At 39.7% G+C, this 23,375-nt stretch overlaps 1 protein-coding gene across 5 annotated transcripts in view; it reads left to right on the forward strand.

Moving 5' to 3' along the window:
* Positions 1 to 23,375, forward strand: part of PLCL1 (phospholipase C like 1 (inactive)) — a 339,289-nt gene that overhangs the window by 296,020 nt on the left and 19,894 nt on the right. The window contains exon 6 of one of the 5 annotated variants that reach the window (XM_027590767.2): positions 21,286 to 21,314. The exons of the other annotated variants lie outside the window; for them this stretch is intronic. Coding sequence (XP_027446568.1) covers positions 21,286 to 21,314 — 29 coding nt within the window. The remainder of the gene's footprint in view (positions 1 to 21,285; positions 21,315 to 23,375) is intronic. 5 annotated transcript variants of the gene reach the window in all.

Consider the following 23,375-nt stretch of genomic DNA (forward strand, 5'->3'; position numbering starts at 1 on the left):
CATTTATCCTAGCATTTAGTGCCCCCATTTTTGATTGCACCTCATCAATAGCCTTTTTGATTTCGATTTGGTTAGATTTTAGTTCTTTTATTTCTCCAGAAAGGGTTTCTCTAATAACTTCCACGCTTTTTTCAAGCCCAGCTAGTATCTTTAAAGTCATGATTCTGAACTCTAGGTCCGACATCGTACTAATGTCCGTATTGAGTAGGTCCCTGGCTGACGGTACTACCTCTTGTTCTTTTTGCTGAGGTGATTTCTTTCGTCTTGTCATTTTGTCCAGAGGAGAATAGATGAATGAGAGAACAAAATGCTAACAGGTTTACAACGTCCCCAGCAAATATACTGTATACAAATCAGAAAAGACCTGAAACCAGGGGAAAAGAAAGGGAAAGAAAGAAAAAAGAAAGAGAAAAAGAAAAAAAAAAGAAAGAGAAAAAGAAAAAAAAAGATAAAAACAAAAACAAACCAATACAAAAAAAGCAGAATATGATCAAATATGATTAGGCTAGTACATAGATCAGTGCCACACACTAGTTTTTGGGCGTATTTTGGTCTGTTAGAAAAAAGTGCCTCCTAAAATTTTAAAGGAAGAAAGACATATATGTACAAAATAAGGGTTGATACAATGAAGGGATGGAAGATGACTGTAAAGATGAAAATTATAAAAGATTTTATAAAAGGACTTGGTAAGATAAGTTGTTTGAAAAAAGAAAGAAGATTTAAGAAAAAAAGAAAAAAAAAAGGAAAAAGGGAGAGAATGTGATCAGGCAGGAGACTAGAACAAAGCCATACACTAGTGATTTAGGGTATATTTTGATCTGTTAGAAGAAACTGTACCTCAAAATTTTAAAGAGAGAACAACTTATATATATATATGCCAAAAATAAGGGTAACTACTATGAAGGGATAAAATATGACTCTAAAAATGAAAAATAGAAAATGTTTTTTTTTTTTTTTAAAAAAGGGATTGATAAGATGTTGGTTGAAAAAGGGAAAAAGAAAAATAAAAAAAAACAGTCAACAAAAATTAACTTTGATCAAATAATGAATCATGGTAAAAAAAAAAAAAAAAAAGCCATGAATCTATGTGCAGTATTCCCCTAGCGCTGGAGTTCTCCCATTCTCCTTGATCGATCAACTTGGTCTTGGCTTGCTGGCTGTTTGTGCTGATCTTCTGGGGGAGGGGCCTGTTGCTGTGGTTTCCAAATGTCTTTGCCGGAGGCGGAATTGCCCCGCCCTTGTCGGTCCGGGCTAAGGAAGCTGCTCCGGTTTGCTCTCAGGAGCTTTTGTTCCCTGCAAGCTCTCGGTACAGCTTTGGAGGACCAGGGCAGAAATGGTGGCCGCCCAATCTCCACCCGGAGGAGCTGAGAACTCGGGGCCCCGCTCCTCAGTGCGCCCACAGAGAAAAGCAGTCACTCCCTTGTCCCCGGTCTCTGGCCGCTCTCCGTGCTCACCCGGCCTGTGACCGAGCGTTGCTATCTCTGGCACCCGACCCCGCACGGAGTCTCCAAACCCAGCAGATCCCTGCAGTGCGTTCCCGCACCGCTCCTCCCCGGGAAGGAAGGGGAGTCTCCCCGGATCTGCTGCTTGTTGGGTCCCTACTGGGGGAGCCGTGCCCCGACTGGGCCGCAGATCACGGTTTATGGCAACCCCGAGCTGAGAGCCCGCGCCTCGGCTCCGTCTCTGCAGCCGGCTTCCCCGCTCTGATACCTGGGAGCTCTGGCGCACTCAGGAACCCCCGGTCTCTCTGTGACCCCAAGGGTCCTGAGACCACACTGTCGGGGGAGGATTCCACCCCCTGCTTAGCCACTGCAGCGACGTCCCTCCGCCGAGCCAACTTCTAAAAGGTCCGATTTTGTGCTCCGCGGCTCTAGCACTTGCCAGAAGCGGCCGGCGGAGGCCCCTCCCCCGCCATCTAGCCTCCCAAATATCGCCTCGGATTCACTTCTCCGCACGCCCTACCTTCCAGTAAGTGGTCGCTTCTCTGTTCAGAGAGTTGTTGCTACTCTCCTGTTCGATCTCCTGTTGAGTTCGTAGGTGTTCAGAATGGTTTGATCCCTATTCAGCTGAATTCCTGAGAGCAGACGAAATCTAGGTCTCCTACTCCTCCGCCATCTTGCGCCGCCCCCCCATCTAGTGCATTTTTAATTTTAGTTATTGAGTTCTTCATCTCTGACTGGTTTTTTTTTATGTTTTCTATCTCTTTGTTGAGGGTTTCACTGAGATCCTACACTCTTTTCTCAAGTCTAGTGAGTATCTTTATGACATTACTTTAAATTCTCTATCAGGCATATTACTTATCTCCATTTTGCCTAAGTCTCTTGCTATGACTGTCCTGTTCTTTCATTTGGGACATATTCCTCTGTCTCGTCCTTTTGTCTAACTCTCTCTGGCTGTATCTTTGTGTTAGGAAAGTCAGTTGTGTCTCCAATTCTTGAAAGTAGTGGCCTTATGGAGAAGCCCCTTAGAGCTCTGCAATGTCCCCTGTTCACCAGAACCTGGCACTTCAGGGCTGTCTTCCATGTGTGTTGTGTGCACCCTGCTATTGTGGCTGAGCCACTTTTTCCTTCAGTCCACTTGTCTGCAGTTTTTCTCTTTGCCCACTATGGGCAGAGTTTTGTCCTTGTGTTGTCAACAGCCAGTCTGGGGCTACTCTGGGTTTGAGCTGAGTTGGACCAGGAATTTGCCTGAGATGCAGTAGTGCTTCCCCTATGTTGTGCCTTTAGAATCTTTTGTTGGTAGGTGGGGCCTGCAGTCAGACCAGATAGCTACCACCAGCCCATTACTTGAGCTGCAGTCTGACTGTTGTATGTGGTTATCTTTCCCTTTCCCCAGGGCAGGCATTACTTGGAATGGTGCTAGCCCTTGTTGGGGCTGTTTCCTTGCCAGGCTTGTGGCACTGCTTTAGATAGGCTCAAGCCAAAAGCAAATTGGAGGGGTTGGAACCACAGAAGCATGCAGGGGCAGGATGGCAGTGTTAGCAAGGTTCATGCTGGTGTGTTGTGGGAGGAGACCTGGAGCAGAAACCTGGCTGGAGTGGGTGTGTCTGCAAGGGAATGCAGGGATGGGGTGTACTCTTAGCAAGTTAGGTAGGGAATGCCTGCTCCATGCTGATTTCCACACATGGCCATGTGTTTAGGTTGCGTAGTGGGGGAAGGAAAGGGCTAACTCCTTTGTTCCTGGAGAGATCTCCCAACATCTCTGCCTCTCCACCATATGTTCTGAGACTGGTAAACAAATTTTCCCATATACCCTAGGCGTTTTTCAAAATGCTGCTTCTGTGCTATATCCCTGTGGGGCTGTTTTTTGTGGTGTCTTTTTAAGGGCAGGGACTCAGTTTCCTGTTGCCCTCCCAGCTTTCCTATGAGCCTGCTAATCTTTAAAAGTTCTAGGTTTTAAGTCTCACTGATTTAAGAACTCATGAAATTTGTCTTCTCTGGTTTTCAAAGGCAAATGTTATGGGCATCTTCCCTTATGGGCTCCCCAGTGTGAGTTTCTCTCTCTTACCCATGCCCATGTCTTCCCTCCCTCCTGTAGACAGTCTTAAGGCTCCATTTAGTTCCTGATCACGTCTCTGCCTTTCTTACCCTCTTTGATGAAGACTTTTCTCTATATTTAACTGTGGAGAGTTTGTTCTGCCAGCCTTCAGGTCTTTTTCTGGTTTATTTACACTGATGTGAATATTATCTAGTTGTATTCATGGGAGAATGTGAGCTTAGGGTCTTCCTACTCTGCCGTCTTTCCTGGAAGTCCTATAAATACCACATCTTGCTTATCCATTCATCTGTTGATGGACACTTGGACACTCATGTTTTAGCTTTTGTGAATAATGCTGCTATAAACATGGATGTACAAATATCTCTTTGAGACCTTTTCATTTCTTTCAATTCTTTGGGACCCAGAAGTGGAATTGTTAGATCATATGATAAGTCTATATTTAATATTTTTGAGGAACCATCATACTGTTTTCTACATTAGCTATACCATTTTACATTCCCACCAAAAGTACACAAGAATTCCAATTTCTACACATCCTCGCTGATGCTTATTTTCTTTCTTTCTTTCTTTCTTTCTTTCTTTCTTTCTTTCTTTCTTTCTTTCTTTCTTTCTTTCTTTCTTTCTTTCTTTCTTTCTCTTTCTTTCTTTCTTTCTTTCTTTCTTTCTTTCTTTCTTTCTTTCTTTCTTTCTTTCTTTCTTTCTTTCTTCCTTCCTTCCTTCCTTCCTTCCTTCCTTCCTTCCTTCCTTCCTTCCTTCCTTCCTTCCTTCCTTCCTTCCTTCCTTCCTTCCTCTCTTCCTCTCTTCCTCTCTTCCTCTTTCTCTTTCTCTTTCTCATAGTAGCCATCCCAATAGGTGTGAGGTGGTATCTCATTGTAGTTTTTTTGGTTTGCATTTTCCTAATGATTAATGATGTTGAATATTTTTTCATGTGCTTATTGGTCATCTGTGTATCTTCTTTGGAGAAATATCTATTCAAGTCCTTTGTCCATTTTTGAATTGGATTGTTGCTTGTCTTTTTTTTTTTTTCATTGTTGAGTTTTAGAAATTCTCTATATATTCAGGATATTAATCATTTATCACATATATGACTTGCAAATATTTATCTCATTCTGTGGGTTGCTTCTTACTTTGATGATATTGTCTTTTTGGTGCACAAAGTTGAAAATTTTTCATGAAGTCTAATTTGTCTATTTTTTCTTTTGTTGTCTGTGTCTTTGGTATTATCCAAAAAGCATTACCAAATCCAATGTTGTGAAACTTTGCCCTATTTTTTTCTTCCTAAGACTTTTATAGTTTTAGGTCTTTTCCATTTTGAGTTAATTTTTGTGTATGTTGCTAGGTAAATGTCCAACTTAATTCTTTTGCTTGTGGATATCCAGTTTTCCCAACAGCATTTGCAGGAAGAACTATCCTTTTCCCATTGAATGGTCTTGGTGTCCTTGTCAAAAATCATTTGATCATATATGTGAGGGTTTCTTTCTAGGCTGTTTATTCTATTCTATTCGTCTATATGTCTGAGTTTATGCCAGTACCACACTGTTTTGATTACTCTAGATTTGTAGTAAGTTTTAAAATTAGGAAATATGAGGGGCACCTAGCTGGCTCAGGTGGAAGAGTGTGTGACTCTTGATCTTGGATTTGTGAGTTTGAGCCCCGCATTGGATGTAGAGATTATGTAAATAAATAAATAAATACCTTAAAAAAATAAAATCAGGAAGTATGAGTTTCCCAGTTTTGTTCTTCCTTTTCAAGATTGTTTTGGCTGTTCAGAGTCTCTTGAAATTCTGAATTTTAGGATGGGTTTTTCTATTTTTGTAAAAACATCATTGGGATTTTGCTAGGGATTCCTTTGAATATGTAGATTGCTTTTGGTAGTATTGACATCTTAACAACATTGCCTTCCTGTTAGGCACTTTTGCAAACAGAATGATCTCTTATCCTTCCTTGCATTTTGCAAGGCTGCCCTATAATGAAAATACTCAAAAAACAGTATAGAGGGTCTGATAATTAAATTCAGTTTATAATTCAGAGTTCTCCTACTCTGGAAATATGTAGTATATCTGTTAAACTCTATAAATTAAGTGCTCTATAGTAAAAAGTAAATTGTATAGCAAGGACCACATAAGTAATTACTACCTCAAGACATAACTTGTCTGTCTGTTCATCTGTCTAGCCAGCTAGCTGTGTATCCATCTGGTCAACAACATACCTAACAACCTAAAGAATTTCTTGTATTGTTAGGTTAAGTATGCCTAATAGCTAATGAAAGGAATGTTGTGTATTGACCCAGTTTATATCTTCTTTAGGCTATATTAATTTTTCAAATTTTCATTTTATTTTTTAATTTATTTAAATTTCTTTTCCAATTAAATGTTTTAAAAATAATGTTTGAGTGTTGGCAAGTAGTTATGATATTTGTCATGCTGGAAATATTTGGTGACTGCAGTTGGGAAGGGCAAAATAGTGACGATGCTAATATTGAATGTCTGACTCTAGTGGTAACTGGTTTAGTCTCACTCAACCTAGCAAGCCCCAGACTCACCTGTAATCTCAAGCAGGTGCCTTACAATGCATGCCATTTATCACCAGGAAAAAGGTGGCAGGTGAGATAGAATGAATAGATTAGTCATAGGAAAACAACTCTAATCCTGTGTTAATACCATTTTTATACATAAAAGAAAATATTATTAGGCCGTATGAAGTGAAGAATATACATTTAGAAGGTATAACATCTATTTCTGGGATTTCATATGCTGAGTTTGATATATTTATACTTAGATTAGGTACTTGAAAAGGTGTTTCAGACACATTTTTTAGAACCTTGTTATTCTTCGGCTTATTAGGGCAGAATAAAGACCTTCTTATTCCATCTCAAGAAGCTGATTTAATTTATTTCCACTTTAACATTTATAAATGAGAAGGTGCAAAGCATAAAAGAGTCTTCTAGTCCATAAATTAGCAAACTGTAATTTTTTGTTTGTTTTGTTTCAGTAAAACCACATTCATCCATTTAGTAAATATCTATAAGCCCTTACTGGGTGCTAGGCTTTATACCTGGGAAGGTACTAATGAAGAAAAAAACATGCTCTCCTGGTCTCATGGAGCTGACAGTCTAGTGAGAGAGGCAGTCATTAATAACCACACACTGCATATTAAATTTTTCACCGTGGTAATTGCCGTGAAGGAGAAGTTGCCTGGCATTATGAGGCTATGTGATGGGATTTGACCTAACAGTGGAGGTTGGGGAAGTCTTCCATGAGGAAGTACCATTTGAGCAGAAAGTAAATATCTTTAGCTTTTCATAGGTTCCAAAACTCTGCCTTGTATTTTGATACTTGAGTATGGTTGCCAAAACAATCTGAAAATAATGGTGAAAATAAAACAAATCAAAATAAAGATGTGCTGCATCTCCTCAGCTTGGTCTTGGGAGTTCTAAAATGTCTGCCTCACTCATTTAATTACCACTCATTAGCATCATAGCTAATTTGTTATTATATCAAATCTGGTCATGAGTCATATTGTCAGTTATAAGTGAATTGAATCACCCATCTTCTAAAATAATAATCTGCAGCAACGTTCTATGTTTATGTGTATCCACAAAATTTATTTGACAGCTTGTAGTTATAGAGGAGGATGTTGAAAAGTTGGTTTTTGAGAGTTTTCTGTGATTTAAAGCTGAAAAGATGCAGAAAGAGAATTATATGATGGATAATATTACTGTATTAGTGTTAGAAAAAGCAATAAATTTTTTAAAAAGGAGTCTAATTAATGCATCTGTAATAAAAAAAAGTTGCAAATGTAAAACATTATTTCAAACAGCTCTTGTTCAACAAGTATAGGACAGTTTAGATGGAATGTTAATGCTTCTTAGCAATAAGCAGGCTGGTTACATGGTGTCCAGATTTCTGCCTTGGGTGGCTGCATCCCAGCTGTGCGGCCCAGGAGTTTAGTAGAGATAAAAGCTAGGCTGTTGACATGATTATGGAAGCACAGACCACTCTACTTTATCTCCAGTGGAACTAAATTTAGTGTCTCTCAGAGGTGCATTTTTTTTTCCAGATGAAAGCTGCATTTTATAATGATTTTGAATAATTCAAAAGTGGCAGGATCCTAATGAATAGATGCATCATAGACCAGAGGACTTGGTTCCAACTTGTGAGGTTATGGAAGGTCTTACTTTTCTCACAGGAAAGCTTTCTTTAGAGAAAAGTTGTTTCTTATGCAGTCTTTGTCCAAGGTGAGTTTTAGCTGGGGTGAGTTTGATGTCTACAATGATATAAGTGGAAAAAATTGATAACAAAAGTGTTTCATTCTAGTTTCTTATAGCCCTTTTGGTTTTTCAGACTCAGGCTCTTTCCACATTCCTCTAGGAAGAAGATGGGATACATCTATCTAATTTCCTTATTTTTAACTCAAATCAGAGCAACATGAGCTCACTTCTCTGAATGGATATGCGAGTGTGGTGTATAAAGTGTCATGTAAAAGCAAATCCAGATTTAAGTAAAGAGAGATTTTATTTGAAAGGTTTATTGCAATATGAGGAAGGGGACCATTGCAAATAAATAGGGAGAATGTTCCTTTCATAAAATCTGTAAGCTTCTCAAAGGTCAGGCAAAAAGGATTTTTTTTTAGGTCCCCTGGGAGGGGCAAACAAGGCTAGAAAGAACAGGGTGGGGGGAGTGAGTGACCGGGTGTGTGATCCTAAGAGACTTTTAAGGTGCTATTTGCCAGCTCAGAATGGGGGAGGGGTAAAGTTCAGGGGCCTGAAGGAAGCAGAGAAGGCTAACTACAATTGGGCTGAATCAGGGAGGCAGGTATTTTGTCCAGATTGGTTAAGGGATTGAAACAGTTGAGCTAATCATTTCTGAAAGGGAATCTGGAAGGTCTGTGTCTGGCCTCGGGATAGGTAAACAAAGGGGGCACCTATGACTCTTATCTCACTCATAATGGGGAATGGGGGTTATTTGCAGTAAACCATTTCCTGGAACACAAAAAGGTGGGGGGGATTCTTAACGTCCCTGTTTTCCAGGAGCACAGGGCTCAGGTTAAGTTTAACAATGTCGACATACATACCTACATATATAAATATGTATATAAAAATGTTATATATGTCTGGATATATATATATACACATGTTATATACATATCTGTAAATGTAAACATGTAAAGGACAATTTAAGTTAAGAATAATGAAATTCGATGTTACTCTTTTAAAGTCATATTGAAAGGTCATGATGGGTAGTAAGAATATTTCTCTCCGTCCAGAGGTGGTTATCTTCCAATTTAATTAGACTTCTCTTATTTCAGGTAGATCCAGTGTACTCAAATATACATCATGTATGAGATTATATACCCAAAGTAACAAACCAGCAGGGAGGGGGTGGGTGACAAGGGGAGCATTTTTTTCCACCTTATTTCCCACTTCTTGTAAAACAGTTTTGTATTGTTAATCACTCCCCATGTATTTGTGATACTTAAGCATTTGTAATAGATGAAAGCACCTATTCATCAAAACAGAATAGTTAGGAACAGAATTTTCCTTTTAAGGAAAAATCCATGGCTTTATGAAAAGATTTGTTATAGATTTTTTGAAAAAGAAATCCCTTTGGATTCTTAAAAGTGACTATTTTTTAAAATTTATTTATTTATTTATTTATTTATTTATTTATTTATTTATTTATTTATTTGTCAGAGAGAGAGAGAGAGCACAAGCAGGGGGAGCAGCACAGGGAGAGGGAGAAGCAGGCTCTCCACTGAGCAGGGAGCCTGATGTGGGGCTCCATCCCAGGACCCTGGGATCATGACCTGAGCTGAAGGCAGAGGCTTTACCAACTGAGCCACCCAGGTGCCCTAAAAGTAACTTTAGAATCATAAAAAACTTACACATAACTGTTCAGAAAATTATTTGAATAAGGCAAGAAACATTCATCATTATCAGTATCAGTATCATTATAATTATATTAATGCTTTTGAAAGAAAGTAACTTCTGGAAGGAAAAGACTATCACAAAACTATGATTTAGGGTTGAGTCTTAAACTTTGATTATCAGATGATTTTATGGGAACGTTGTAAAGTCATTAGTAAAAGCTGCTTGCTTTCAGAGACAACCAAAACTATAGATTTCTTTCTCACTGAAGAGAATCCTTTGATTTGCGCAAGATACACTAACTCCTCATGATTTGGTTTGTAAATCTGCTAGGACAAAGCTATGTGTTCTAAAAATAGCCAAACTCTTTGAGTATTTGTTTAAAAGATAGTATTCTCAATGGACTTTTGAGTCAATGGACTCAGGGATGGAAAGTTCTTAAACTGCTTTACAATGTATTGCAGAAAAAAAGATTGCAGTCCAAATATCTCAGAGGTATCCCTTAATCATCTAGAATATTCTAGATTTCCCAGCTGTCTGCTACCAAGCAACTGGCATTATGGAGCAATGAGAATAAAATTGGTTTGTGGACCCTGTTGCCTGAGAGATATTAATCTCTTGGGCCAAAAAGAAGTTCCTGATCAATTACCAACAAATCTAGTTTCAGAAAGTTGAGCTTTTTTTTTTTCTTAAACATGGATTAAGAGATGTATTTCTCATATACATTTAAAATATACTAGATATCGTAAAATTCTGGGCTGGGTTTCAGCACTTAATTCCAATTGACTTGGGTCAGAAATGTGGGTTTGTTTCACTGTAATATTCTGTTTCTCCAGATTTAGTTGAGCTTCACTCTTTTTTTTTTTTTGCAAAAATATATAGAGAGGAAAGGTTGACTGTTTTAGAGTTACTTGTGTTCTCTGGTAGTACATTATTATAGCAGTAGTTTATTCCTTCACACTGCATAGATGAGTACATTTTCAACATCTGATAGAATAGTCATATTGACACTTGAGAGCTATAGACAGTTTATTTGCTGGTGAAATCATGGCTGGTTGCACACTACTTCCTCCATTCCCTTACCTTCCAGATGGTTCTTTACACTTATACATATTGCAGAAGTGGCTCTTTTGTTTATTGTGGATTTGATATGAACCAAGAAACTAATATCCAAGGCTGCAAAAAAATGAAGCTGACATGTAAATGCTTGTGTATGAAAAGTGTGTTTTAATAGTAACTATGGCCTAATACTAAATCTGAATAAATGAGCCTAGGGTTCTTAACAATATATATTGTGTATCCTCTGAGTCAGCCCATGGAGTGTTTTCATGTAATCTGAAACCAGAGAGGGAAAAAAGCCAGCAACTTCCATCCTGTTCTCTTTTATCTGTAATACATTTTTGCCTGGGAGAGGAAGAATGTCATTGAAAGGAACAATTATATGTATATATAGTGTGTGCTTGTGTGCTATGTTATAACGTAGCCCTGGTTCTCATATCAAACAATTCATTTATTAACCCTACTCATTCTAAGCTCTGCAAATATGCATGAAGATACAATAACAACATTGAAGAAGTGATGTCCTCCTCTGAATTTTTTTGTTATTAAAAACTACTCTCAGTTGTTCTTGTGAAAATCATAAAAATGTACAATAATATAATAATGATAAGCACTGCCAGGGTAGACATTCCATTTCTAAATTCTGGAAAGTACTGTCTCAGCTATGAAATTGCAGTTAAATCATTCAGACTAAATCATTTCTGTTATTATCCTTTGCTTAATAACCACCAACTTACAGATTATTGGGTTTGTCTCAGAAAGTATAATTTTTGTCCTAGAACTTCCTCTCTGGTCAGAGGGAGAGGGAGCAAATAGTGATTACCACTGTCCTTATTCTTTAAATAACTGCTCCTGGGAAGGTCATTTCCTTTGGCTCTTTTGTCAAGGATACCCAGGAAGAGTTTTCACAGGAGACCTTGAACTACAGCCAACCTTGATAACTCATTACTTGAGACTTTATGAATTTCATTGAAGTTAAACATCAATACACCAAAATTATCTTACTGCAGCTCTTGATTAGACATTTCTACACCAATGCCACTTCTTTTTTGCAACACAAAGTTTAACGATCTGATCCCTGAATTGGCCAGAACTCCCTCATGCCACCATGTGAGTTGTGCACTACACAGCTCTAGGGGATGCCGTTTCCTTTGCGTCTGTGTGAATGGTGCCCCCTGGATTTGTCATATAACCTCCATGAAATTGTCAGTCTGAGAATTTTTCTATCTCTAGCCTTCTATTTTCCATGAAGTTTTTGGGAGTGTCTTTTAGTATTTATTGCTTGTATTAATTATAATTATTGTCTACCACAGTGATTTTCTTTGCTAAGGTTTACTCTTTTTTTTTTTTAAGATTTTATTTATTTATTTGAGAGAGAGAGAGAGGGAGATCACAGAGGGTGATTGACAGGGAGACGCAGACTTCCTGCTGAACAGAAAGCCCTATGTGGGTCTTGATTCCAGGACCCTGAGATCATGACCTGAGGGGAAGGCAGACACAACCGACTGAGCCACCCAGGCGCCCCTGCTAAGGTTTACCCTTAAGAGAAGTCTTCAGTAATTTCAAAAGGATCCATGTGCAGTGCTGTGTCTTTTTTGTGAACCCATCGTTTATTGGTATAGTGGAGCACGATAGAGAAGTTCAACAAGCTAGAGTGTTCGAGAAATCAGAGGAGGAAAATTTCCTTTGTAGCTCAGCTAGGTCTTGGTTAGATCTTAACTTTGACTGGTTTTAACAATCAAACTTAGTTAATTCAGTTTGTAACTCCAGATGACAGAAACAGAAGGTGTTGGGAAAATAATGTCCAATACACTTTCCAAGTCTAATGCAAGGTTCTTGTGAAAGAAAATTTAATTAAGAATTTTTAATCTTCAGAAAAAAAACACTTTGGAAAAAAAATTTAAGAGGATTGAAATTAATAGCCCAAGTGGAGTGAGATAAATGTTTTATTGTTTTTCTGTCGGCTATAACGTGATTCCAAGTTCTTGGCCTGGATAAGATGATCCTCTGTGATGGGCCTTTTGCTTAGCTCTGTACCCTCCGTCTCACACTCCCACAGTTCTGTGGTTCCTGGAACACACTGGGCAGTTTCAGGATTCCACGCCTTCACACATGCTGTTCCTGCCGATTGTAATGTTCTTCTCCTCCTCAGTCACTTAACCAGTCCCTCCTCCTCACTCGAATCTAGCACATGTTCTCCATTACCTTTCTAGGGAAGCTTTTCCTGCTCTTTTCTCTCCATGAGCTCCAACCCCAATTCTCATCAAAACCAGATAAGCCCCTTTCGGTGCTGTATCTGTAGTTTATATACAATCTCATCCCTTTGTTCCCCACCCTGTCTCACTATGTCCTAATGATTTGTTCCCATGTCTTTTTTTCTTATGACATTGTGCTCCTTCAGGGTGGGGACTGTGCCTGAGCAGTGTTAGCTTAAACTGGGAAACAAGATTACAGAAGCGAAGCAATGTGTTCAGTATAACATAACTCACCAGTAAGAAGTAGACGCAAGCCTTGATCTGTGTGACTCCAAAGCCTGTTATTCATAATCAAAGTCATGGGGTCCAGTGTCACCCCTTGATGTCTGTGTGCCACGTGGGAAGGTGAGTGCTTCTGTGGTTCTTGGCAGCTGCATTTTCTCATGGGTTTGCCAGTTTGACCTCTTCTTTCTTCCTTCTACCTCTGGGGAGTTTCATTCGCCCTGGCCTAAACTTACCCAGGCTCATCTTTTCCTACCCAGGTATTCTGTCTTCATAGAAAATTGGCAGGCACTTATGTGCATTAAACCGGTACTTCGGTTTTAGCTTTTCCTCTCAGTATAGGCCCGATGCCCACCTTTATTTTTTTCATCCTCCTGGTGCCCATCTTTTGTTTTTCGGGCAATGAATGACTAATCTCAGGGATATTTATAGAGTTGCAGTTTTCCAGACCACTGCCTCAGCTCTTCCCAGCCATTTTCCTCAGTTTACACAGTGTGCATGCAGTGTACACACAAGTACATACAGGTTCTGAGTATATGTTGTATACAATTTTTGGTGGCCCTCTGGTACATTTTACCATTCTACTGCCCACATTCCATTTTTTATTGTTACAGTAGAAACAGCACATGGTATATGCTCAAGATGTGTTTGTTCAATTGAATTCTTTGAATATAAGCCTAGAAAAGAATATTGAAAATTGCCCTGGTGCAGTAACTAACACTTTAGTCATTATTGTTTTTAGTTTCTCATAAGAGGACTGAGAGAATATATTTCAGTTCTCTTCAAGTTTCTTGTCTTTTTCCAGGGTGGTTCAGGTATCATTAACATTCCAAGTGACTGAACTTTAGACATTTTTATATGATCTTTTTTTAAAATCTGGATAACTTTCATCCTTGAGTTCCTTCCTCCCTTTGTGAATCATCACCGTCTTCATCATTGTCACTTTTTAAATATTTATCAAGAGCTCATCATATACTTAGTGCTATAAATATATGAAAATGCCTTGAGAGTTCCCTCTCCTTCCTCAAATTTACTTGCCAAACAGGCAAGTCTTCTCCTTTTGGTCTTAGTTACACTTCTGGAAAAATCCTCTCATCTTGAGATCATCATTATTTGTATTCAATAACCTAGAAAATTATTGAAAAACAACTTGCATGCACCAAAAAGAGGTGGGCATTTTAGGGAAAATGAAACTATTCACTGTAAAACTAGTATCCAGCATATGGCTGATTAGAATTGATGAATTTGATTCTCTTTCCAATACTTTAGATACAGAGTGCACTTTAGCAATAGCAACAAATAATAATAGCTAACAGAGATATAATATAAAATGTTTATTCTTTACAGGACAGAGTTCCAAGTGTTTCACACTTATTAAACCATTTAATTGTAATAGCGACCACAGGATGTAGGTGCTATTAATATTTCCCGTTTGTACATGAGAAAACTGAGGGACAGGAGGGTTGGGTAATAGCTAACCTTTAAGAAGGTCAACTAGCTAATGAGTGGCAGAGCTAGAATCGAAACCCAGGCAGTGTGTACCTGGAGTCCTCATCCATAGAGTGACGGGACCGTCCCACCTCTTACATGGCTATTTCATATGTAATGTATGCAAAAGCTTATTGATGATGGTAAAGCCATACTTTATAATGATAAAGTCCTAAGCCTACAAATATATACAAGCAGTGAGGGTCTACAGATGGTCAGAGAAGTGTTTGTCATTCATAGTACAATAGGCAAACCATCCCAAAATTTTAAACAGAGGTTTCTGGGGTGGTTGGATGTAGATAGTAAGTTAATTTGAGATACAGATTGGAACACTGGGAGAGGGGTGACTGTTATGGGCTGGATTGTATTCACCCTCATTTCATGTGTAAAGTCCTAACGGCCAGTGCTTCAGAATGTGACTGTATTTAGAGATAGTGTCCTTAAAGAGGTATTTAAATTACAATGAGGTCATTAGTATGGGCCCTAATCCAACATGACTAGGGTCCTTATAAGTAGGGGGGATTAAAGAAACACACACAGAAGAAAGACCAGGTGAGGAAACAGAGAGAAGAAGACCACAAGCCAGGGAGAGAGGCTTCAGAAGCAACCAACCTTGCCCACACCTTGACAACAGACTTCTAGCCTCCAGAATTGTGAGAAAAATAAATTTCTGTTATTTAATCTTGATTATTCCTGTGGCACTTTGTCATAGCAGCCCTAGCAAACTTATACAGTGACTGTCTTAGTCAGTCTGTGCTGCTATAACAAGAATACCACAGAATGAATGGCCTAATCAACAAACATTTATTTCTCACAGTACTAGAGGCTGGGAAGTCTGAGGTTAGGATATCAGCAAGTCAGGCTCTGGTGACAGCCCTCTTCCTGATTTCCTCACATGGTAGAGAGAGAGAGTGAGCTTGAGTTCTTCATTCCCTTGGAATGATACCAATCCCAACCCCTGTGACCTCATCCATACCTAATGACCTCCCAAAGGCTTCACTTCCAAATACCATCACACTTGGGATTAAGGTTTCAACATATGAATTTTGGAGGGACACATTCAGTTCATAGCAGTGACCCAGGATGAAAAGGATTGAAAGCTAAAGTTTAAGGAGTTTCCTAATATAAACCTACCGGGGGAGGGGGGGGAGGGGGCGGATCCAGTTTCATACTGATTATTGGCTGAAAAATATAATTTGATTAGAATGCATTTTTTAAAGATTTTATTTATTTATTTGACAGAGAGAGAGAGCGAGAGAGGGAACACAAGCAGGGGTAGCGGGAGAGGGAGAAGCAGGCTTCCTGCCGAGCAGGGAGCCCGATGCGGGGCTTGATCCCAGGACCCTGGGATCATGACCTGAGCGGAAGGCAGACACTTAATGACTGAGCCACCCAGGCGCCCCTGATTAGAATGTATTTTTATGTGAAGTGCAGGACCCAAGGTCACAGGACTTGTTCTCCATGTGGGCAGATGGGACAGTCTCCCTAGTGGTGTGGTTAGAAGAATTCTACCAGCCCACATCTCTTACCAAATATATCCATTATTACTCCACTGGCTCCTGCCTCCCCCAGCTATACCTGTTGTCACTCCACCTGACCTTGAAATTGCTAATAGCATCATGGCCAGTCCTTTGGTTATTTTCTCCAGAAAATTCTTGTTATAAAAGGGCCTGAGTAAAAGGTAGAGGGCAATATATTGGTTATAAAAGGATGGGCTAGTTTTTGGGTGAATTGGTATTCCTTGATAGAGTTAAAAAATTGGGCATTAAGATTTTGCTGGGAGTGGATGTCAGTGGTCCTGGGAAATTCTAGGCTGAGGTGAATGTGTATTCTGTGGCACCCAATTTATTCTTTCATTCAACAAATGCTTTGGATCCCTGCTTTGGGCAAGACCCTGTGCTAAGCTGCTGGGAATATAGCTGTGCATGTGATGGAAGCAGCCACCGTACTCAAGGAGTGTGTGTTCTTGTGGGAGATGCAGATGTTAAAAAGTGCAAGCCATAATTAGTTATTAAATTGTAATTGTGGTGAGTGCTATGTCAGGAAAGAGGTTGGAAAGAGTGAAAAATAATTTTAGTTGATTCATTACATTGAGGAAGTTTGGCATCATTTGTAGCCTGTGCTGTCCAATGTGAAAAACCTAGCTATGGGTGTCTATTAAAATAAAAATAACTAAAATTAAATAAAATTATATATTCAGTCCTCCAGTGGCACAAGTCACATTTCAAGTGCTCAAAGGCCACATGTGGCTGGTGACTACCATACTGAACAGAAGAGATATAGAATAGTCCCATCACTGCAGAAAGTTTCTTTGGCAAACACTGTCCGGGCTATAGAGGTATACCAGGATTATGAAGTAAAAGAGAGAATTCTTAACCGTTAATTCCCTAGAGACTAGAAGATATATACATCTACCAAAATAGTCCACTTTTGGCTGCAGGCCACAGTACAAATCTCATCTTAGTCTGGCCTTCCAAATGAGGAATGGGACTTCATTTTAAACTCTAGGCAGATTTTCTCTTCCCTTTGTATTATGAATATTGAGGTTTCGTATTCTTTGAGTGTTCATCTTTGTATGTATGAGAAATTTGTCCATAGTAACTAGGGGTTTTTTATATTTTTCTTTTTATAAAAAAAAGAACCCTTGACTGTAGAAAATAAACATCCTGTGGGGTATAGATATGAAGAGCACTGGAGACTGTTACTTTAAAATAGGACAGCAACACTTGGACTCTTTCTCCACAGCTGGGGGAGTTCATCTCAACTTCAGTACAGTGAGTCTCCATTTCTCCAAGTTCAAGAGGAAAGAGGAGAGAATCGTATGTGGGCAGAGAGGGAGAAAATCAGCTGTGCTGGTTTAATACCCTTGAAGTTGACATTAGTGGAAGACTTTATTAAAATATGTGACCTGAAGCTGAGGATTAGAACAAATAATATATCATGGTGGGGGATGTGCTTTTGCTGCCACACCTAAAGGTCACCCTTTGAAGGCAGCTGAGCGGGCTGCCAGGATCCATTGATTCCTCTCTAGTCCTGAAACATCTCTTGGCAGGTGTCAGCCTGGCTGCTCCACTACATAAATATGGAAAGTTACAGAGTAGGGAATTGTGGCCCATGGGATCCTGCTAGTGGTTGGTTAGAATGCTTTAGTGTTTGCTCTGAATAGACATTATGTCAATTTTCACTTAAGCAGCATAACAAATAGGGCCATATGAAATAAATATTGACAAACAAATACTTTCCTCAGAGGGATATAGCCTCTCAGGTCTTTAGGGTAACAAAGTTATAAAATCCTGCCTAGGTGCATACAATTCCTTTAATTTGTCTCCAGTGAGGTTGCTATCTTGTTATGTAGGTCATTTCCCTTAATGAGGTGCTTTCATCCTCCTTGTATTAATTTTCATTTACCCCTTGCTCCAGCCATGGCAATCCCTCTGCAATTCTCCAAATATCCCATGGTCTTTCCTGCCTTCCCAGGTGATTTTGCTTAGTGGCTAATTGTTTGGATTTTTTTTCTCTAAGTTTCTCGGGAAACGAGGAAAGAAGGAAAAAAGTGGTGGTAAAATAATCTGCTCTCCCAGCCATGAGGATTTCCCAAGGGGCTTTGTGAGGGGAGCCGTCTCTTCCTTGGCCCCTCTCTCATTTCCAACTGAGTCTCAAACCTGAGGTGTTAACATTCATTCTGCACTGTTAGCAAGTTAAAAACGATAGAACTGTTTCCTAAGAAAGTTGGCAAATGAAGGAAGCTGGTTTTAACTGCTATTACGGTGTGTGTGTGTATGTGTATTCTTAGTCCCTTTGTGCACTCATAGTTGTAAAACTGACTTTTGCTCTTCCCTCTTTTATTTCTGATGGGTGTTTCAGGCACAGCAGGATGGGAGAAGGGCTAAGGGAAGTATCTATGGGGTAGACTCTTTCAATTGCCCTTCAACTCATATATCTTCCTTACTTTGAATATTCATAAATACGTAATGGTAACATTTTCCTCATGCTGAATCATGCTAATAACCCCTAACAAGTAGAGGAAAGATCTTTATGTCTTATAACTCTCAATATATTACTTGAACCTGAGAGCTTTAGGTCATATTAGGTTGAGTTGTATCTATTAACATTTTCCAAACAGCAAGTATAAAGGATACTCATTTTTTTCTCCTTTCACCAAATTCTAAAAGCAAGTGGCTAGAATTTTTTTTTTTTTTTTTTTTTTTTTGCCTTTGAGGAAGCATGATCAGTTCAGATTTTGCTAAGGTATTTTCCTTCTGTGAAAATCATTTTCTACTGTGTGAACATAGCGTTCACTTCTAATTTAAATGCTTATGTATACAGGTTGGTGAGACATTAATGTTTTTGGATGACTTTGTAAGTTAATCAGAATGACTTTGAGGAGACTTAGAGTGACTGAGGTGCAAATTGACATGGAGGCAGAGGAATTAACCAAATGGTTTTAGAAGGCCATTTCTTTTTTTATTGTTATGTTAATCACCATCCATTACATCATTAGTTTTTGATGTAGTGTTCCTTGAATCATTGTTTGCGTATAACACCCAGTGCTCCATGCAGAACGTGCCCTCTTTAATACCCATCATCAGGCTAACCCATCCCCCCACCCCCCTCCCCTCTAGAACCCTCAGTTTAGAAGGCCATTTCTAACCACTGGCACACAAGCTTTTTGTGGACAGACAGGAACCAAGGGAGCCACCTGGTGGACAATGTGAGAACGCATCATTTTCTAGAGGTGGCCATAAATGCATACACCATGAAATCCCTGCTTTTTTACTTTTAAATTTAGATAGATTTAATTATATGTTTAAGCTTATGTACTTTACATTTTTAACTGATGAGTAACTTTCCCACTTCATACCAATAGAAGGGCTCTAAAATAAGGAGAAAGAATATTAGGATACTATGAAAATCAAGTTAGAAGAACAATCAATCCAAGAAGTAGAGGCATTTAGTAATTCCATTTCATATTTTGTCTTTTTCCTTTCACATTCATTGCTCAGCATATCTGTGTTTATACATATAAAATGGCTTTTATGAAAGACTTTCAGCTCCCCTCCAGCTACTCTACTTCTTATCTCTCTTCGCCTACACAGCCAAACTTCTTAACAAGGTTGTTTACACTTGCTGAATCTACTTCCTTACCTCCCACACAGTCCTTAGCCAACTTTAATCTGTCTTCTCCTCTGACACTCCATTAAATCATTCTCACCAAGGTCACTAGTCATCTTCTTGTCACGAAATCTTGTGGACAGTTTTTAGCTTTTATTTTCCTTAACCACTTGGGAACATTCTGCATGGCTGGTCACTCCTCCTTCTTGCATCCCTGCTTCCCTTGAATTCTGGGACACTGCCCTCTCCTGGTGTTCCTCTTATATCTCTGGCTCTTTCTTCCCAGCGGTTATTGCAGGTTACCCTTCCTCTGCTCGTCTGCTAAACGCTGGTGTTTCTTAGGGTTCTAGTCTAGGCTCTCTTGTCACTCCATCCTCTCTCCCAGAGTCACAGAGTCCATGCAAATGGTTTTCATTACCTTCACTCTGTTGTCAAATCCCAAATGTGTATCTTTGGTCCATGGGTCTCTCCTTATCTCTAGATGACCTCCATTTGAGACCCTTCCCTCCTAATTACCCTCCAGGCATTGCACTGGGGGTTCTCTCCATCACAGGGAGGTCAGTGTGTCTCAGACTATGTTCATCTCCATGCACATCTGACACCACTGGTATCTCTACTTGAGTAAATGAATGGATGAATGAAAGAATGAATGACAATTTGGAGTTATCCATGCAAGCATCCTGGGAATTATTCTTGATCATTATCCGAAGACTCTACCTCTAAGCAATTACCAAGTATTGTTGTGTTAACCTTTGAAATATGTGATCTCCATTCCCGTAGCTTCATCTTCTTCATTTATCACCCGAGTTAGTGAAAAGTCTTTCCTTTCCCGTATACCCTGTCCCCCTCTGCAGCATAGCAGCTGAGGTGACCTTCCTAAACATAAATCTGGTCATATGCATGCTTAAAGCCCTTCCAAGTTTTCCTATGGCGCCTCCTGCAAACTTCCTAACTACCCCTATGGAGCTCTTTGTGATCTCTTTCCTCTCCAGCTTCATCTCTCATTGCCTTCCTCTTCCATGGGCCCCTCCAGCCACACCGAACTTTTAGTTCTCAATGGCACCAGCTGTGCTCTCATGCTGAGCAGTTACAAGAAGTGTCCCTTCTGCTTCAAAGGAGGTCTTTGGACTCTGTGGTTTATGCACTGCGGGGGGGCACTTTATCTGTGCTTCATCTGTTAGCTCAGGTTCCCAGTCTTCAGGACACCTTTTCTGACACCACCTCTTCTCCAGGCCCTCCATCCTCAACAGGGTTAGGCATCTCTGCCGTGTGTTTTCATGGTACCCTATTCTTCCGCTATCATAACACTTTAATCACCTCCTTATCTCTTTCCCACTAGAGGGTCTCTTACTTAAAATAATTAAATGATGAATCTTAACACAGCAATTTTAATCTGAGCCCTAATTAATAAATGACAGACCTTCAGTATATAAGGTGAGCTCAAAGAACCTTTCATCCAACCTCCTTCTTTAATAGAAAAGGAAACAGTAGCCCTCAGGAGTTAGTGGTGATATTTCCAAGGTCACCCAGCCAAATCCTAATTTGTTCATCATTCTTTCCACTGCAGACATCAGCCACAATCCCTGTCCTTTCTTACCCTTGTGACTGATTCTGGCTTTCTCTATGAGAAGCTTAGAAAGCTTTAGCTGGGACAAAAACATGGTTTAAATTCTATTTTGCCTTGATTATCAACCAATCAAATGGTGTGGTTAAAATTGTAACAGACCTGTCATTTCTCATTTAATTTTTTTTTTTTTTTTTTTTTTTTTTTTACCTGAGTTACAGGGAACGGGGATTCATTCAGGCTTCATCAGGTAAGAAGCATGTATGTGACAAGGCAGGAAACACGTCTCCTGAGAGGAAGAGAAGCCACAGAATGGGCAGCCTCACAGAGATTTGGGCTGGAAGACTATTGCAATCCAAGCAGGCTTTAGGGGACCGGGCTTTTTTCCTCAGGAGCAAGAATTGTGAATTTTCACTCTAGTGCGGTAGCCTTGGAAAGGCTTAGCTCGCTCACCTTTCTTGTTTTCCTCTGTGTATTTTCTAGCACCTCTTTCTGACTAAGGCTCTTTGAATTTCCCAGGTCACATTCTGAGAGAGTTAATCTGATTGCTTTCACTAATTGCCATCATTGCTTCCTGGAGCCAGGCTAGCTGACAGGTCACTGACCAGCTATTAATTGGCCACTCTTGGGCTACGTGTCCAAGCTTGGTCCAACTAGCTGTAGCCAGAGAGGCGTGCTCCGATAGAACAGAGTAGTGCCATCCCACCTCAAGGTCAGCGGGGGGCTAGTTTCTTTAGCAAGCGTCTGTGCACATGGACAGGATCACACAAGGCTTGTTCCAGATTTTCTACATGGTCACAATTTAAAGTTCGTCCAAAAATATGTGTTTTTTTTGGTCTGCATACCTAAGGCCTAAAAAATATCAGCTACTGAAATATTGGAATTGCCTATGAATGTTTTCTCCCACTAGTTTCTGATAGTTTGATCTTCACAGTTATGTGGGAAGAAATCCAAGGCCTGGATAGGATGAGCATTTAGGGAAGTATCAGCATAACACTGAATGGGTTTGGTGAATGTGTGATGAATTTTTCCAGGCATATATGTTTATAACGTGGATTTAAAAACAAGAATGTAAGAGTGATGGTGTCTGACATTCAGAAGAAATGTTTTGACAGGTGTATGTGATGATTTAATGGTGCATTTTTCCAGAAGGTGGACTGGGTGATGCTGTGGAGATGTGTATCTTTCAGGGAAGCAGTACCCATGGCTGTGAACTTGCCATTGAGTGTGAACTGCCACTCAGACTTTTCCTCTAACGTCACAGAGCTGGATCATTATTTTCAGAGGTGCTAATAATGTGTGAACCTTGGTTGGATTCTGGATTTGAAAAAGCTATTAAAGATATTTTGGGACATTTGGGAAAATTTAATATGCACTGCATATCAGATGAAATTGCTGAATGAGTGCTAATTTCACTGGGGTAATAATAGTGTGTGGTTATGCCCTTATTTTCATGATATGCCTACTGAGATATTTAGGGTGAAATATATGTAGATAGTTGGAATAGATAAATTGACTAAGTCAAAATGACATAATATGAACAATTGGTAAATATGGATACTATTTTTTTTTAAGATTTTATTTATTTATTTGACAGAGAGGTAGAGAGAGCCAGAGAGCACAAGCAGGGGGAATGGCAGAGAGAGAGGTTAAAGCAGGCTGAGCAGGGAGCCTGATGAGGAACTCGATCCCAGGACTCTGAGATCATGACCTGAGCCGAAGGCATGACGCTTAACCGACTGAGCCACCCAGGCACCCCAATATAGATACTATTATTTCAACTTTTGTGTAGCGTAATTATGAAAATAAACAACATGTTGGAGCAAAATATGTTGCTAGTAGTTTGGTGTTGTGGATGGCTTGAGTTTGAGATCTGAAACTTGAGTGAGTCTCAGATTAGGGAAAACAGGTCTTGACATTTCCTTGGTGTAACCGTAATCTGGTGTTTAACCAAATGCCCTGCTGGCTATGAGGCACCAACAATGAACACCTCATTACTGACCAAATCTCCAAACAGTCATTGTGGAGGGAGCCACGCTGGCCACTCCTTGATTTAACTATTAATAAGAAATAGCCATTTCCTCTGATAGCTGCCTTACCTTCATTAATTAAAAAATGACCGGTTGCATGGAGATCGCAGGGAAGTTGCCCCTTGAACAGTTTCTTGCTGATAGCTATTTGGCCACTGCAACTGACATAACTTAGAACTCATGCCAGTGCCATTGGGTGCCTACTAGGCTGCAGGATGGGCTATCCTGCATACACCGTGAAACACTGCTAAAGGGGACAGTTTCAGCCTATTTAAAAGTGT

Source organism: Zalophus californianus, chromosome 3 (genome assembly GCF_009762305.2).
Source record: "Zalophus californianus isolate mZalCal1 chromosome 3, mZalCal1.pri.v2, whole genome shotgun sequence".
In the NCBI taxonomy this organism is placed as follows: Eukaryota; Metazoa; Chordata; class Mammalia; order Carnivora; family Otariidae; genus Zalophus; species Zalophus californianus.